The 16,420-nt window shown below is 52.6% G+C and overlaps 2 protein-coding genes across 7 annotated transcripts; one reads left to right on the top strand and one right to left on the bottom strand.

Annotated features, from left to right (window-relative positions):
• Nucleotides 1-67: 67 nt before the first annotated feature.
• Nucleotides 68-5,539, bottom strand: MYL11 (myosin light chain 11). 6 transcript variants are annotated; one of them, XM_072942933.1, is made up of 10 exons: nucleotides 5,144-5,372; nucleotides 3,278-3,360; nucleotides 3,077-3,103; nucleotides 2,236-2,274; nucleotides 1,519-1,614; nucleotides 1,197-1,272; nucleotides 889-993; nucleotides 705-783; nucleotides 355-403; nucleotides 68-265 (listed from the first exon to the last, which is right to left on the bottom strand). In XM_072942933.1, the coding sequence occupies exons 4-10, from the start codon at nucleotides 2,236-2,238 to the stop codon at nucleotides 161-163; spliced, it is 513 nt and encodes a 170-aa protein (XP_072799034.1). In that variant the 5' UTR covers nucleotides 2,239-2,274; nucleotides 3,077-3,103; nucleotides 3,278-3,360; nucleotides 5,144-5,372; the 3' UTR covers nucleotides 68-160. The 6 variants fall into 6 exon arrangements, with proteins under 6 accessions (XP_072799034.1, XP_072799033.1, XP_072799035.1 ...); XM_072942932.1 differs by lacking the exon at nucleotides 3,077-3,103; XM_072942934.1 differs by lacking the exons at nucleotides 3,077-3,103; nucleotides 5,144-5,372 and adding an exon at nucleotides 3,907-3,994.
• A 76-nt stretch (nucleotides 5,540-5,615) lies between these two features.
• Nucleotides 5,616-16,419, top strand: TBC1D10B (TBC1 domain family member 10B). Its single transcript, XM_006201291.3, has 9 exons — nucleotides 5,616-6,922; nucleotides 9,861-9,960; nucleotides 10,262-10,369; nucleotides 10,470-10,576; nucleotides 13,593-13,707; nucleotides 13,834-13,899; nucleotides 14,104-14,293; nucleotides 14,643-14,797; nucleotides 14,892-16,419. Exons 1-9 carry the CDS (start codon nucleotides 5,961-5,963, stop codon nucleotides 15,522-15,524), a joined length of 2,436 nt encoding a protein of 811 aa, XP_006201353.3. The 5' UTR covers nucleotides 5,616-5,960; the 3' UTR covers nucleotides 15,525-16,419.
• Nucleotide 16,420: the final 1 nt, after the last annotated feature.

Raw genomic sequence — 16,420 nt, 5'->3', positions numbered from 1 at the left:
AGCCAGTGTTTCAGTCCAGCCTCCCACCTGAGTCCCGCTCGCACAAATGCACTGAAGGCGCCGCGGATAAGAAACAAGACCAGTACAATTTATTAGGAGTCGGGGTGGGGGAGTCGAACTGGCAGGAAGGCGTTGGCCAGCAGAGGCCAAAGAGAACCCGCTACTCCTGGTCTTTGGCGTCGCCATGCGTGATGACGTAGCAGATGTTCTTGTAATCTACGTTGCCGCCCACGTCGGGGGGGAAGGCCTGCCACATGTTCTTGATCTGGGGAAAAGGTGTCATGGTATCTCCAACTGGTTCTTAGGCCACCCTCCCCCATCCCTCGACGTCTCTTGGGCCCCTCCCCCACTCACCTCTTCCTGGGAGAAGCGGTCACACTGCGTGGTAAGCAACTCCTCCAGGCTGGAGAGAGGCGACATACAGGGATTTGAGATTGGGCTTGGTGAGGCCTTTCCACTACCTCCCATCTCATCCCTATTGCTACTCCCAGTCTCGCCTTGAAAACCGGGCTCACTCTGGATTCCTCATTGGTCTCCCAAACACTCTGGCCTCCCTCCTTTTGCCCTTCCCTATATGTGCTGTGAAAATTTAATCCTTGCCCACTTCCACAGTCCTAATTTCTCCCTTATCCCTGGCAATGCCTAACTCTTTGTAGGATTTAAGGATGCTTTCTGTGTGAGAACAGCTGGAGGGGGTCACTTACAATTTCTTCTTGATGGTGCCCTTCCCCTCAGGGTCCAGGACCTTGAAGGCTCCAGTGATCACATCCTCAGGGTCGGCACCTGGGGGTCAGAGGGCACATGAAGCTGAAGGGTTGCTAAAGGGTCAGTGCCTGAAAGGTCTAGGGAGAGACAGCTAGGGGCTTGGACCCGAGATACTTCATTCACCTTTGAGTTTCTCCCCAAACATGGTCAGGAAGACAGTGAAGTTGATGGGTCCACTGGCTTCCTTCATCATGGCATCTAGCTCCTCATTCTTCACATTCAGACGCCCTGGATTAGGATGGGGGAAGCATGGGCTGGAGTGGGGTCTTGGGGCCAGAGGATGATGCTTCCCATGAATTCACATCATCCCACCCATTTTTCATATGGGTAGACTGAGGCCCAGTGTGGAGCCAGCAGGGCTGGAACACAAGGCTGCTGAATTCCCAGGACTCTGCAGCCTTGAATCTTTACTGGTTGGGTAGGAGGCTCACCCATGGCTGCGAAGGTGTCCCGCAGGTCTTCCTTGTCAATAATGCCATCACGGTTCTGGTCGATTACCGTGAAGGCCTGTGGAGGGCAGGAGTAGGGAGGTTAGGATCCCTATGGCTAGGCTGCAGCATCCTTACCCCAGGCAGATCAGATTCTGGGCCCCTAGCCAGCCACACTCTTACACTCCAAGCAGAGAGGGGAACAAGGAATTCTAAACTCTTTCCCTCCCCCCCAGAACAGGTGCACATTCTGGAGGTGGGTGGGAGGAGGGACAGCAGGGGGTGCCTTTGATCAGCCTTTATTCTCCTTTCTTCCCACACTTACCTCCTTGAACTCCTGGATCTGAGTCTGATCGAACATGGAGAAGACACTGGAGCTTCCGCCCTCTGCTGCTGCCCTTCTTCTGGCCTTCTTGGGTGCCTGAGGGGTTAAGGTGGGGCAGAAGGGTTCATGGGCCAATCCCTACTCCTCTCTGGAGGCAATGGATTAGATTCAGGGTTCTTTGGGTCCATTCTTCTAAAGTAACTTCTGGCTCTAGACTTCCCCTTCCTTAGGACCTCTTTGCTGAGGGGACTTGCTTCAGTTGTAGCCCAAATTCCTATCCATAGCCCTCAAGTCTCCATCCTTCCATCCTAGCCAACAATTGGAACATACCTCCCCGTCTCAGTGCCCTGAGCCTGCCTCCTCAAAGACTTGCTATGTGACCCTGATCCACTCATTCACCTTGTCTGAACGTCTGCTTTCTCATTTATAGAATGGGAGTGGGAATCCTTGCCTGGGTGGTCCCAGGGGGTTTTAGGAAGATGGAGTGCAGGAAGGTACGATGCATGCTTTGAGAGGGTCTGGGTTCCTGTGGGTGGGCAGATTATTCTTGGTTTAGTCCTTCAGGGTATCATTCTGGACATTCCCCTTGGTGATACCAAGAAAAGAAAGATTCATCTTTTTTTCTCTTGCTAACTGGGAACCAGCTACTTTCTTTCAAAGGGTGAGGCTGCCCTGAGGTCTGAGGGATCTGGGCAGGGCTGGGGGATTCTCACTCACCATGTTTTAGGTCTCCTGGGGGCAAGACAGTGGCTCTGGCTGGAAAGGAGCAGAGAGACAGCCTGGGGCGGTCCCTCTGGAGTTATATAGTCCTGCCCCAGGGAGCCCTTAACATACCAGGGTAACCTTAGCCCTGTGGGTGCCCACCCCAAGTACCAAAATAGCCCAGCTCAGGGCCTCTCCTTTCTTGGAGGGCCCGCAGCAGCTGGAGCTCAGGGAGGGAGGGAGGAGGGAGTGGGTCTTGGGATGCATGTCTCACTAGGACTTGGGCAGGAAGGGATGTTCTTTCTTCCTGAAGGGGACTGGAATGTACCAAAGTTCGGAGAGGGTCCAGGCTAAGGCACAGTACTAGGAAAGAGATGAGTGGGGTGGGCCCAGATTAAAACCCAGTAAATTTATTGAGCATTTAGGCTCTGGGCTGTGATTTGTGGGTGCACTTTGGCAAATATAATCTCCCTACCCCATTGTGGAGTTCATAGTCAAGTGTAGGTATATGTAGGTGTAGGGGTAGAGTTTAAAGGTGGGAGGGATCCATCTGGGGAAGCTGAAGGATCAGAAAGTTCTTCTACATCCCCTTCAAGGAGAGGGGGGATTTTATAAGGATATATTTGGAGCATGGAGTCACTAGGTACGAAGAGACTAGACAGCCTGGAGCAGAGAGCCTGCTCTGGGATCTTGGGCTTTTTGCTTCAACTTCCTGGGTCTTTGTTTCCCCCTCTATAAAATGGGGACATAATTCCCATCCCACCCCCGAACTTGTGGATGTGAACGCTATTTCAAAACAGTTAGTGAAGTATAATCATTATAATTAATATTCAGGCCCTGCCTTGGTGGTACTTACAGTCTAGCCGTGGAAATGACACACCAGCTGGACAGGAGTACAGAAGTAGAGGGCATAGCAGCCCTATCCAGGAGTATGGGAATGGATTTATGGAGGCCAGTAGAAGTGAGTCAGGTGAAAGTGGAGGAGCAGGCATGCTAAGCAGAGGGCACAGATGGGCAAAGGCCTGGAAGCGTGAAAGATCAGGAGTGTTTAGCTCACCAGAATTGTGTTGGGCTTGAGCAGAGGATACCAGGGGGTCAGACACAGGAGGGTCTTCAGTGCCAGGCTGAGGCCCTGGAAGCCTTGAAAAAGTTTGAAACAGGAGAAGGACATGGTCTAGTGAGAGTCTATAATCACTTTTTTGGATACCAGTGTGAAAGCTGGAACTCTTAGGAGAGTCAAAGACACCAAGAGAGAAACTAATTGGTCACCTCCTCCTGGGTGGCTGGGATGGGCCAATGGCTTCTCTCTCCAATCTGGGCAAGAACTAGCTAGGTTGATTGTGTGACTTTGAGGTACCCTTTCCCACCCATCTGGGCCTCAGTGTCCCAGTCCATTCCATTCAGTGGAGGTCTGGGGAAACAGTGGCTGAGGAAGCCCCAGGTTTGGCACGGACATTCATCTCCTCCTCCTCCTGCTGCCTCTAGGACCTGATGTCCTGAGGAAGTTGCCTCCTTCCCTCCCCCTCCTCCAGCCTCATGCCAATGCCTCTAAGACATGTTCTTTTCTGGGCACTGGGGTCCAGGCACCTGTTGTCTCTAAGAAGAGAGAAGGAGCCACCCTAAACTTAGCAGCTGCCCTTGGCCTCCTGAACTGCCCCTCCCTGCCTTAGCTGACAGCTGCCTAACCTTATATGGTTACCATGGGGGTCCAGGCTCAGGGAGGAGCCCACTTATTGCTGGGTTCTGGGAGGGGAGGAGAACTCCAAAGAAGGTAATGGGGGAAGTGCTCAGGAAGCTGGAGCCAAATGGAAGGTGAGGAAGTTGAGGAGAAGGAGATCAGAAGCAACATATCTCAGACGCTGGAGTTCACAGGATCTGAGTCTGAGCTTAGAGTGCGGCGCCTCAAAGAACTCAGAAACCAAGAAACTGGGAAGCTGGGAGCTAGGCTTGACTGAAATTTCAGGATGGTGGACTTTGTATGGAAACTGAAGCTCTCCTGAGGCTGAATCTTGAATCCTGGGGCTCCAGGGACTGGGGACCAGAGACAGGAGGGGCTGGTAAAGTCAGGGCTTTGTGTTTGTGGTCTAGGGTAGCCTCTGGAGGAGGGTGCCTGATGAGATTGGGGTCTGTTTTTTGTTTGTTTGTTTGTTTTTTAGCAGAGAATGAAGAGCACAGAGAGGTGTGTCAATGACAGGGAAGTAGGTGATGGGACGGGCCCTGGATCCCCCAAAGAATAAGAACACAGATATGGGAGTTCATGGTATTGGGAATTCATGGTTTGTGGTCTGGGACCCCAGTAGAATAGGGGAGGTGGGCCACTCAGAGGACGAAGTCCCAGGAATTGTAGCCCAGATTCTGGGGAGGAGCTCAGATAGTTGGGGCTGAAGAGAGGGACTTGGGGTTTGGGATTCCTGCAGGAGATGGCGGATCCAGAGAGATGAGTAGCTTAAAGGATTTTAGGGCTCTGGTTATAGTCGCCTGGGCTTGGAGTGCTGGGGTTGGTTGCGGACCAGGCTGAGACTTAGAGACAGAGTGGAGGTCGAGAGTACTTTATCCGGGCACTGGATCTGTGGTGGGCTTGGGAGTTGAATGGAGAATGGGGACCAAGAAAGGACTCAGGCAGGGCAGCGCGGAGCTCTTATTGGCTAAGGAATACACCAATGCTCCCGGCCCCCGCCCTCTCTCCGCGCTGTCCCCAACTGTCACCCCTCTCCCGCGCTTGTCTCGGATTGTCACCGATATCCCTGAGCTGGCACCGCCTGCTGGCAGCGCCCCTACCCTTTGGAGGCTGCCATTGGCTGATACAGCTGTCTATCTTCCTCCCGTTGCTGAAGTGAGAGAATGAGCTTATTGGCTACTGAGGCACATTAATCGCAAATTTGCCCTGGCCCCCCGCCCCCCTCAGCTGTCATTTCTTCCTGACCTTCTTGGGAGACTTAAAGAATTCCTCAATTCCTCAGCTCCTATTGACTGCGGATACTGTCTGTCATTGCCTAAATAGACATTACTGTCTGTCAATTTGACCTCCGCCTACTTCCCTTTTCATTGGCTCTCTTTTAATTATTCCTATGAGCCAGCCCTGCCTCTCCTCGCACAGCACCCGCCTCCTTCCGCCATCATTCACTATTCAGCCATCTTTATTGGCCAGGAGGTTAAGCTTCCCGCTTTGCTATTAGTTACTTCCTTCGTTCCACCTCCTCCTGCCTTCACGCGCCCTCTCATTGGCTTTTATAGCCCTCCGCCTTCTCCGTTTCCTCTTCCTAAATTACCCACCCCCTTCCCACCTCCAACCCCACCCACCCTTCCAACGATTGGCAGAAACCCGGTTCCCTCTCTCCTATTATTCGTCCGAGCCCTCTGACGAGGCGGGAAGAAAAAGGAGCGCGATGGGACCGCCCGCGCGCAGGCGTGGAACGCCGAAACGCTGGCCGCTTGGCCGGCACCGGGGCGTATGCGCAGGCGCGAGGTCGGCTGCTCGCCCGAAGCGGGAGGGAGGGGGCGGCGGCGAGAGATCGAGACGGGTGAGAAAGCGAGAGGGAGACCCCGACGCCTGGCATCCCCGGGCCCCTGCCCCGCCTCCGCGCGCTTGGCAGCTGCCCGCGCGCCGCCCCTGACCCCAGCGCGCGCCGGGCCGCGCCCTTCGCCCTCTCCCCTTTCTCGGCTGGCGGCGCGGAGCGGCCTGAGGGGCGGCGCCTCTTGCGGCCGCCCCGGCGGGGGGATGTGAGGGGCGGCCCGCGGCCATGGAGACCGGCCCGGCGCCTCTGGTGGCCCCGCCGCGCCGTCATGGCGCCCCCGCGGCCCCTTCGCCGCCGCCGCGCAGCTCCCGAGCTGGGTCCGTCGTGGTGGTGGCTCCGGGGCCGCCAGTGACCACGGCCATTTCGGCCCCGGTCACTCTGGTTGCCCCCGGGGAGGCGCTGCCCGCATGGGGACCGGGTCCAACCCAGACCTCGGCCTCGGCCTCGGCCTCGGTCTCGGCCTCGGGTCCGACGGTCACAGGCAGCACGGTGGTGGTGCTGACTCTGGAGGCCTCACCCGAAGCCCCGAAGGCGCAGGTCTCCGGCCCAGAGCCCTTGGCGCCCCAGGCTGTGGCAGGAGCCGAGATGTCTAAGGCTCTGGCGCCAGGGGCAGACTCTCCAAAGACGGAGGAGGCCGGAATCTCACCCGCGCCTGGACCAGGTACCCTTACCGGGAACCCCACCAGGACCTATTCCAGAACGGCTCCTGGGGCCCTGACCGCCAAACCCCCGCTTGCCCCCAAGTCGGGAACCATAGTGGCCTCAGGAGTGACTTCACGGGTTGCAGCAGTGACAGCAGGACAGGTGACAAGTGGACATGGAGCTGCAGCAGCAACATCAGCATCAACAGAACAGGCTCCAGAGGACCCCTCAGGGCCTGGAACAGGCCCTCCAGGGACATGTGAGGCTCTGGTAGCTGTCGTGACCGTGACCCCAGCTCCAGAGCCTGCTGAAAACTCTCAGGACCTAGGCTCCACGTCCAGCCTGGGACCTGGCATCTCTGGGCCTCGAGGGCAGGCCCCAGACACTCTGAGCTACTTGGACTCCGTGAGCCTCATGTCTGGGACCTTAGAGTCCTTGGCGGATGATGTGAGCTCCATGGGCTCAGACTCAGAGATAAATGGGCTGGCTCTGCGCAAGACGGACAAGTATGGCTTCCTGGGGGGCAGCCAGTATTCCGGCAGCCTGTGAGTACCCAGTGGGCACCCAATAGGACTGCTTCAGGGAAGCAGAGGTTGGGGGAGGAGGAAATGATACACCTTGCCCATATTCTGGCAGCCTATCCTCTTCTGAGGATCCAGGGGGTGATTAGTGGGAGTGGGCTTCTTAGCAATCTGTCTTGCCTAGAGCATCCTGAGGTTTCTTTGGAACTGGCGTGTTAGGGTTTCAGACCAGGTGTCTGGAGTTCTGGATCTGAGCCTAAGCCTTGCTTAAGCTTTTGGTGCGTTGTGTGCCCTTGACTTAGTGTCTTCCTCATTTCCCTGCCTCACTGTCCTCCTCTATGAGGTGAAAGGTTGAATGAGATGATATCTTAGGTATCCCAGCTCTTCAATGGGCAACTCCAGCCACAGGCCAGATATTCTGGAGGGCTGGCTGGACAGGGGTTCTGGTGGAGATCTTTGGTGCCTTAGGGGGAAAGTGTGGAGGGATGGAGGCACCTTCTCTTCCCCATAACCCTTGGTCTGATAGGGTGGTGAGATGGGGATGTCTGGATGGAGGGGACACTCTGAAGGCAAGGCCCCTCTGTGAAACAGAGAAAGGCAGTCTTGTGTTTTCATTGAAGGAAAGGAGGTGGGGGAGGCCTCTTCCCCATTTCCTCATCTCCTCAGCCTGGCTTACTCTTTCCTAGTTCCCTCCAGGGGCCTGAGTCACTCCTAAGGTGGGGGTGTGATTGCTTCTAGCTTCTTCCTTCTCTCTTTTTGGATCCTGCCCATTGTTCCTGTACCCCTTTAACAGCATCACCTGAGAACCCCAGTGCCAGGCCCTGTGCTGAGTACTAAGGATAGAATAGTTTCACGGTGCTCATCATCTAGAGGGAGAGACAAATACTTAAACAGTTGGTTTCAATATAATATGTTACATTTAGCCTAGAGATCATCACAGGGTTTTGTGAACACCTAGGGAAGGAATCTTGCCCAGTCTGGGAATTCAACTGAGCTGATGAATCTGAAGAATGAGTAGGATTTAGTCATGGCTCTGCGTGTTGCGATCAGGGGGACCTGCCTGGTGTTGGGGGAAGCCCTGTGGGAGGATATTCTAGGCAGGGTTTATAATACAACCAAAAAATCGTAAAATCTTTGAGCACCAATATTCACAGCCCTGTATGGGGTGGGCAACTGAAGTTTGACTCTGGTGCTTTCCCATGCATGATGGATGCATTATTGTGCCAAATTAATAGGTGAAGAAACAGGATTAGAGCAACTGAGTGAATTGCCCCACTCAAATAATTTTGACCTCTGTGACCAACAGTACTCTCCTTAATACTATGCTGCCCTAAGGAACTTGGATCGAATTGGATTTTAGTGAGCCCCTCTTGTGTACCAGGCACTGTGCTGGGTGCTGATTCTGTTTTGTGATTTTGTCCCTTTAAAAATCCATCTTCCATGCTGACAGAATCTACTTCTGAGGCAAGGCTGACTGTGGCACACGTTACCTTAAAACCTTTTAGTGGCTACCGTCCACCAGATAAAATCCAAGTGCTTTAGCCTGAACACAGGCTCCTATTATCTGGCCCTGCCAGCCTCTCAGGTCTTCTTTTCCACTTCTCACCATGTGCTGTGATCCTTTTGAAGTGATTGAAGTCTTTTCCCCTTTATACTCAGGCTGTACCATCAGCCAGAAATGCCCTTCTCTCTATCTTTTCCTGATATGTTCTACTCTCCTCCATGGCTTACCGCAGATGTTCCTTCCTCCAGGAAGCTTTCCCTGATATCCATTGCCCCTACTGCAATTAGTGCCTTTTCTGTGCATCCTTGTCATTGCATTTCCCTCACCATACTGCAGTTATCTTCCCTGCTAGCTTGTGGACTTTTAAGGGCGGGAAAGGTATCTTACTCTTCCTGGCCTTTAGTAGAGTTTGAAATTGACTTATGATAGAGATTAATGAGAAATGATCTTTCTGTTTAAGGAGCTTCTAGGACCAGAGAAACTAACATTAAACCTCCCATTTAACAGTCCTTTATATGCAGTTTCTCAATAGTCCTCTCATAACTTTGTGATGTAAGTGGTGGCATTCCTTTTTACAGAGAGGGAAGAGAATTAGGTTATCACTTGCCAAGACTCCCCAACTTCTAAGGAACAGAACTGGGATTTGAGCTCAAGTCTGTCTGGACACCCAAGCTCTTTCTTCCACTCCACTCACTTCCTGGTACTGGCTCCCACAAGTAACTGTTTCAGGACTGATGGGGTATCTTGAGTGTGAAGCTCTGACAGAACAGTGAGCGAACAGTGCAAGGAAAGCTTCCTTTGTTTGGTAATCTGGGGTGATTTCAGGGAGGAGGAGGTAGAGGAAATTGCAGATGGTCCAAAGGCTCTCTAGAGTCTGGTAGAAGGAAACTCACACAGTTGCTTCTAAGGAGACAGGGAAGTGTATTTGTTCTTTATTTTATTTTATGGATAATAATTGCTGTCACTTAACTGTGTCCCTGTTTTGTGTTATTTCATATAATCTCTTAGGTAGATATTGTTTTTCTCTGCATCTTACAAATGAGGAAATTGAGGCTTAGAGGAATTTAGTGACTTGCCCAAGGCCACACAGTGAATAAATAGTAAAGCTAGAACTTGGATCCAGGTCTACTGCAGAATGTAGCTTTTAAATATTCCATACTCTCTTCCCAAACTTGTATGTGTCAGAAGTGGGATTTGAACACAGTCTCTGTATAGAGATCCAACATGAGAACACGATCTCTGTTCAGAGATTCCTTCCAAAGGGAATTTCTTCCAGTATGGTGAATTAGGGCCTTGGATGGCCAAGTGGCCAGACATCCTGCTGTTTGGTATTGGTAGCTCACAAAATGCTTTTATGTTCTGGTCTCTCATTTGAACTTGGGGAGGTGGCTTGCCTCAGTTCCCCTAGAAAGCCAGGTTTTATACTACTGACCCCTTCCATACTCCTCATGTCCTCAGAGAGAGCTCTATTCCTGTGGATGTGGCTCGGCAGCGGGAGCTCAAATGGCTGGAGATGTTCAGTAACTGGGATAAGTGGCTGTCACGGCGTTTCCAGAAGGTTTGAGAAGGCTGAGTGGTGGGCAGGGCAATGGACACAGAGGGTGTGGGGGGGCAGGGGGGCCTGTGTGCTCTGGAGAAGCCCAGGAACCTGATAGTTTCTGCTGTCTGGACCATGTTGGGGGTAGGTGGTACTTGGGCTTGGGGGGAAGAGTAGCTAAAGACAGAAGGCCAGGCCAGGTCCAATGGTGTTAAGCCCATGGGATGTGGGATGGGTGTCCCAGGGAGCCTGAGGACTGCTGGGGAAAGCTTGGAGGCTGTGCCCGCCACTGAGGCTGTTCCCCTGCATGGACTCTGCGTAGGTGAAGCTGCGCTGCCGGAAGGGGATCCCCTCCTCTCTCAGAGCCAAAGCCTGGCAGTACCTGTCCAACAGCAAGGAACTCCTGGAGCAGAACCCAGGCAAATTTGAGGTGTGCACAGCTCCAGGGTGTGGGGACCTGTGACATTGTCTGTGTGAAGAGTGTCATTAGTTCCTCCAGATTGGAGATAATCGCTGCTGTCCCTCTGCAGGAGCTGGAACGGGCTCCTGGGGACCCCAAGTGGCTGGATGTGATTGAGAAGGACTTGCACCGCCAGTTCCCTTTCCACGAGATGTTTGCTGCTCGAGGCGGACATGGGTAAGGTGACCTGACTGAGTCAGTCAGCAAACATTTGTTGAGAGCTCCAGGTAGATATAGGGGCTGGGTTGAAAGCCTTCTAGGACTTCCACAGGAATGGTCCTTAATGGATTGTGTGTCAAGCCATATTGAAGGAAATGTCCTAGGAGGGAGGCTCTGACTCAGAGTGATGAGGGGGAGGTGCTGGTGAGGGGATGGGGAGCCACATCACAGGTTCATTGAAGAGGCTGCATTTGAGCTGGGTTTGGAAGGGTAGATGGGAGCCAGGTTTTTCCTGGCTTAAGGGTTATGTAAGCTGTGTCTGGGCAGTGGAGTTGGGTAGAGCTGAGGCTGGAAAAACAGTTTAGGGCCAGATCACCAAGGCCCTTAAATGTTCTGCCAAGAGCCTTGAGTTTTGTTCTGTATGCCAGGCTTCCTCAGGAAGTCTCTATACTGCTCCCTAGCTGTGTGCAAGATGTTTTTAGGTGGTTCTCAGCTTGAGGGAGCATGTGGATGGACTTTTTTTTTAATCAATAAGTTCACCCTTTCAGCAGATATTTATCAAGCACCTGCTATCAGCCAGGTCCTGTTTTAGTCACAGACGATAGCGGTGAGCAAAAGACAAAAACTCCTGCCCTCAGGGGGCTTATTATAGTTAGTAGTGATAGACAGTAGGTAAGATAAAGAAGTAAAGTATGTTGTATGTACAGTGATGGTAAATATTAAGGAAGAGTTTAAAGCAAGAAAGGGGGATAGAGAATGTGACTAGAGATGGGGTTACAAGTGACTTGATCTGACTTGTGTTTTAAAAGGATCATTCTGGCTGCTGTGCTGAGGACAGACCATAGGAGACAAGGGTAGAAGCAGAGAGACCAGTTAGGAGACTGTTTTCATAATCCAGGAGAGAGACGATGACAGACAGACCAGGATGATAGCAGTGGGGTGATGGGGAGAAGTGGTTGGAGTCTGGATATATTTTGAAGGTAGAGCCTAAAGGATTTGCCAGTGGATTAGACGTGGAGTGTGTGTGAGAGTAGTTACGGAAGACTCTAAATGTTTTTCAACATTTTTCTTAGAAAACTAGAAGAATGGAGTTGCAATATACTGATATGGATGGGGAAAACTGGGGGGAAAGTAGATTTGAGGATGTTATCAGGAGCTCATTTTTGGAATGTGAAGTTTGAAATACTTCTTGGACATACAGATGGAGATGCCAAGTAAACTGGATGTCCAGTATTATATAAGTTTGGATTTCGGTTAGAGGTTTAAACTGGAAATAATTTCGAAATTTAAAGTTGTCAGCCTTTACGTGGGACTAAATCTCCCCCGTCGGTCTGGATGAGGTCATTAAGGCAGCAGGTATAGCTATGAAAGGAAGCTGTTCAAAGATTGAACCCTGTAGCTCCAACATTTCAAGAAGGGGAAGATGAGAAAGAACCAGTAAAGGAGAAGGACTGGCAGGAGAAGCTGGTGAGGTATAAGGAGAACCAGGAGAGTATGATTCCTAGAAGCAAAGTCAAGAGTGGTTTCAGGATCAGCTGTAGATGTTGCTGATGGGTCAAGTAAAGTCAAGTCTGCAAATCGATCTCTAGATTTAGGAATGTGAAGGTCATTGGTGACCTTGATAAAAGCAGTTTTGTGTGGAGCAGTGGGTTGAAACCTGATTGAACAATGGAAGGAAAGAAATTGAAGATAGCAGGTCTGTACTCTGGGTTTTTTTTTACTGAATAGGTAGGAAAGAAATGGTGTGATATTTGGAGGGGAAATAGGATAAAGGGAGGTTTTTGTTTTTTGTTTTTTAAGCTGGAGGAAATGACAGATGTTGGTATGCCAACAGGAACAATCTAGTAGGTTGAGAAAAATTGATGATACACGAGTGATGGGAAGGTTGCTGGAGGGATGGCCTGTGTAGGTTAGGAGATGGGACGCAGTGCCCAAGTGGAAAGGCTGTGGTTGGCCAGGATCACAGATAGTTCACCCACAGCAACAGGGGAGAAGGCGGTGGCACAATCTGGTAGGTGAATGTAGCATGGGAAGTTACATGTTTATTTTAATATGCATTAGGTAAGATAACTAGTATATCAAACCTGTCATTTCAAGGATGCTATTGCAGACTGGAAAAAAAAATTAAGTAGATAATAGTAGGGGTGGCATGCAGATATACCACAAATGAAGATCACACTTCAATGACAATTTTGGGAAACACTATTGTAAGCAGTGGTCATGAGTGGGTGACTGGAGGCAGGGAGAGGATTTGGGATGTTATTACATTTTCCTGGGTAAGAGATGAAGGTCTGAGCTGCTCACTGGCTGGGAGGTGGAGATAGGAAATAGAGATGAATGAAATTCAGAATGTGGTGTTGATAACACTTGATTAGCTGTGGGGAGTGATGGAAGGCTCTCGGTTTTCTGACATGGGGCTGAGTGGATGGAATTTCCATGCACAGCAGTGGGGCACCCTCAAGGAAGAGGAAGAGGTCTAGGGCAGTTTATTTTGGATACAGAGACAAGAGAAAGGTCTGAGGCATAGCTGGTTTCCCAAGCCTTCACCAAGAACCAGGGCCCTGCCCTGGGGGAACTGATGAAATCCAGTGAGACAGATAAGGCAGGCCATTCCCTGGGGGAGCTCCTGCTCTGGGGTGGTAAAAACATTCAGACAGTGCTGGAGGCAGGCTGGTGCTGCGCTGTTGAAAGCTTCCTGAAGAAGGTGACCTTGAGGGTTTATAGGATGGTGGCAGATGGAGAGAGAGCACAGTCTGTGCTGGGGAATGGGTAGGGAGCATGTGGGTGTACAGGCAAGGGTGGAAGGCTGGAGCCTGGAATAAAGCTTAGATTATAGTCTGAGTCTTTGGCTTAAACTTGATAGGCAGGATTAGGAAGCTGGATGGAGGTGTGTGGTGTGATGGTCAAGGTGTGAGGTTGATCTGGAACACGATCATAGGGCAGCTCTTGATGTGGTTGGTGGGGGTGGATTTATTTGGGGCAGAGAGCTCCCAACTCCTGTGATTGCCTTCATGGTCTTTCTCAATATCCATAGGCAACAGGACCTGTATCGAATCCTGAAGGCCTACACTATCTACCGGCCGGATGAGGGCTACTGCCAGGCCCAGGCCCCCGTGGCTGCAGTGCTGCTCATGCACATGCCTGCTGAGGTCAGCAGATGCTGGTCCTGGTTGGGGAGGGGCTGGGAGGATCTTGGCCTGCAGTGGTGATGGGGGAGCTCCCTGCTCCCTGTTTCTCAGGCTCCATCCCTCTCTCCTTGTTCCTGCCCTTCCCAGCAAGCCTTTTGGTGCCTGGTGCAGATCTGTGACAAGTACCTCCCCGGTTACTATAGTGCAGGGCTGGTAAGTGTCTGAAGGCTGGGTGCAGTTGGGGCTATGACTTTTCCCTAAGGCTGCAGAGTGGTCCTTGTCCTGCCCCACCTTGTGCCATTCTGTCCCTCTGCTCTGGACCTCTCCCTCTGAGGTGAGGATCCCCTACCCCAGGACTAGTTCTACCCCAAGGTGGGGCCACAGCAGGCCTCACCTGATGGCTCGTCCCACCTCCAGGAGGCCATTCAGCTGGATGGAGAAATCTTTTTTGCACTGTTGCGCCGGGCCTCCCCGCTGGCACATCGGCATCTGCGACGGCAGCGCATTGACCCCGTGCTCTACATGACAGAATGGTTCATGTGCATCTTCGCCCGCACCCTGCCCTGGGCTTCAGTGCTGCGTGTCTGGGATATGTTCTTCTGTGAAGGTGATTCTGTAGCCATTTGGGCCTTGAGGGGGCTGGGGATTCCATGGTGGCTGCCAGAGAGAGGGTAGCCTGTTGACAAAAGGTACTTGGTGGGCCTACACTTCACTACAAGAAGTCTGGGGGCTGGAGAAACTGAGCCCTGGTCTTGTTGGCTTTGCCACCAGCCCATAGTTTGCTCTATCTCCCAGGAACCTGAAACCCATGGCAGTTTATTTTCCTTCTTGGGTCCTCAGTCTCCTCACCCATAAGGTTGGCTACAGACAGGAATGGGATCTGTGTGTTCCTCCTGATTGGGACAGGCTGAGATCCCAGGCTGATCACCCAGGCTGTCTTCTTTTTGACCCTGCAGGTGTCAAGATCATCTTCCGAGTGGCCCTGGTGCTGCTGCGGCACACGCTGGGCTCAGTGGAGAAGCTGCGTTCCTGCCAAGGCATGTATGAAACCATGGAGCAGCTGCGCAACCTGCCCCAACAGTGCATGCAGGAGGACTTCCTGGTGCATGAGGTAGGTGCTGGCCTTAGCATACCTCACACCTGCTTCAGCCCATCCCCATCGCCATCCCCATTTTCATTTTAGTACCCGTTTCTTCTCTGTCTAGGTGACCAACCTCCCAGTGACAGAAGCACTGATTGAGCGAGAGAACACAGCCCAGCTCAAGAAGTGGCGGGAAACCCGGGGCGAACTGCAGTACCGGCCCTCACGGAGACTGCATGGTTCCCGGGCAATCCATGAGGAGCGACGTCGGCAGCAGCCACCCCTGGGCCCTTCCTCCAGCCTCCTTAGCCTCCCTGGCCTCAAGAGCCGAGGCTCCCGGGCTGCTGGAGGCGCCCCCTCCCCACCCCCTCCTGCCCGCAGGGCCAGTGCTGGGCCTGCCCCAGGGCCTGTGGTCACCGCTGAGGGACTGCGTCCATCTCTTCCTTCACCTACTGGCAACAGTACCCCACTGGCTCCCAGCAAGGAGACCCGCAGGCAGGAGAAAGAACGGCAAAAACAGGAAAAGGAACGTGAGAAGGAGCGGCAGAAACAGGAGAAAGAGCGGGAGAAGCAGGAGAAGGAACGGCAGAAGCAAGAGAAGGAGCAGCAGAAGCAGGAGAAGGAGCGGCAGAAGCAGGAGAAGAAGGCCCAAGGCAAGAAGCTCTCGCTGCGTCGGAAAGCAGATGGGCCCCCTGCCCCCCAGGACGGTGGGGACAGGTCGTCAGCATCAGAGGCCCGGCAGGATGCTTACTTCTGACCTCTGCCCTGGGGCTGGACTGCATGGCCCCCTTTTTCCCTCAGCCAAGAGCAGGCCTGGCCTGGGGTGTTGCTCCCAACCCCCTTGGCAGGTGTCCCTCTTTCTGAGGAAAGTGGCTTGATTCCCCATTTCCTTGCCAGCTGCTGATCCTTACACAGCCAGGACAGTCAGAGTACACAGGGCAGCTGCATTTCCCTGGGGCAGCAGTGAGCAAATCTGGAGCCCCTCACCTCTAGTTAAGCCCAGCTGGGGTCTCTGTCACTTCTGCCCCAATTCCTTCTGGGGTCCCTTCCCAGGTGCTGTCCTGACTGGCCTTTTGTCACCACAGGGGTGACTCTTGGCGATGGGAGTCAGCGGTTTTCAGATTCTTACACTCCAGTCACTCCCCTTACCCATGAAGTGGAGCTGGGTTCCTTTTTCCCTTCTTGATTCCTGCCTATCTCCCCACTTCCTGGCTGGGGCCAAGACTCTTCTTGCTCTACTTCTGGACATCTCTGTGTTATAATTATGTACAGAAGACCTGGTCAGCCCAGGGTGGGGGTGTTCACTCTATCTTCTGTCCTTTGGTTCTCCCTCCACAATGTTCTTGCACTCTAGTTTATTTAAGGGGACATGCACTGGAACAGGAAATGTCACCCTCTTCCCCACCACCACCCTCCTTGCTCTCCTTCCTCTTCATCTACCTTTCTCTGTATTCTCAGGCCTCTCCTGCTTTGTCTCACCAGAACCCCCACCTTTTACCTTGTTCCCTTCCAACCCTCCAGCCCGTACCTGGGTAAGGGGTCTTCCCTTGAGCTCCAGGGGGTGGAACCCAGTGTTTACATTTTCTTCTGTCTCTGCCCCCACCCCGTACAGCGCTTTGAGGAACCGGAAAAGAACCTGCTGTTGTACCTGGG

Source organism: Vicugna pacos, chromosome 18 (assembly GCF_048564905.1).
Source record: "Vicugna pacos chromosome 18, VicPac4, whole genome shotgun sequence".
Classification (NCBI taxonomy): domain Eukaryota; kingdom Metazoa; phylum Chordata; class Mammalia; order Artiodactyla; family Camelidae; genus Vicugna; species Vicugna pacos.
The sequence above is the reverse complement of the archived record's forward strand: the minus strand, read 5'-3'. Positions and strand labels throughout refer to the sequence as shown.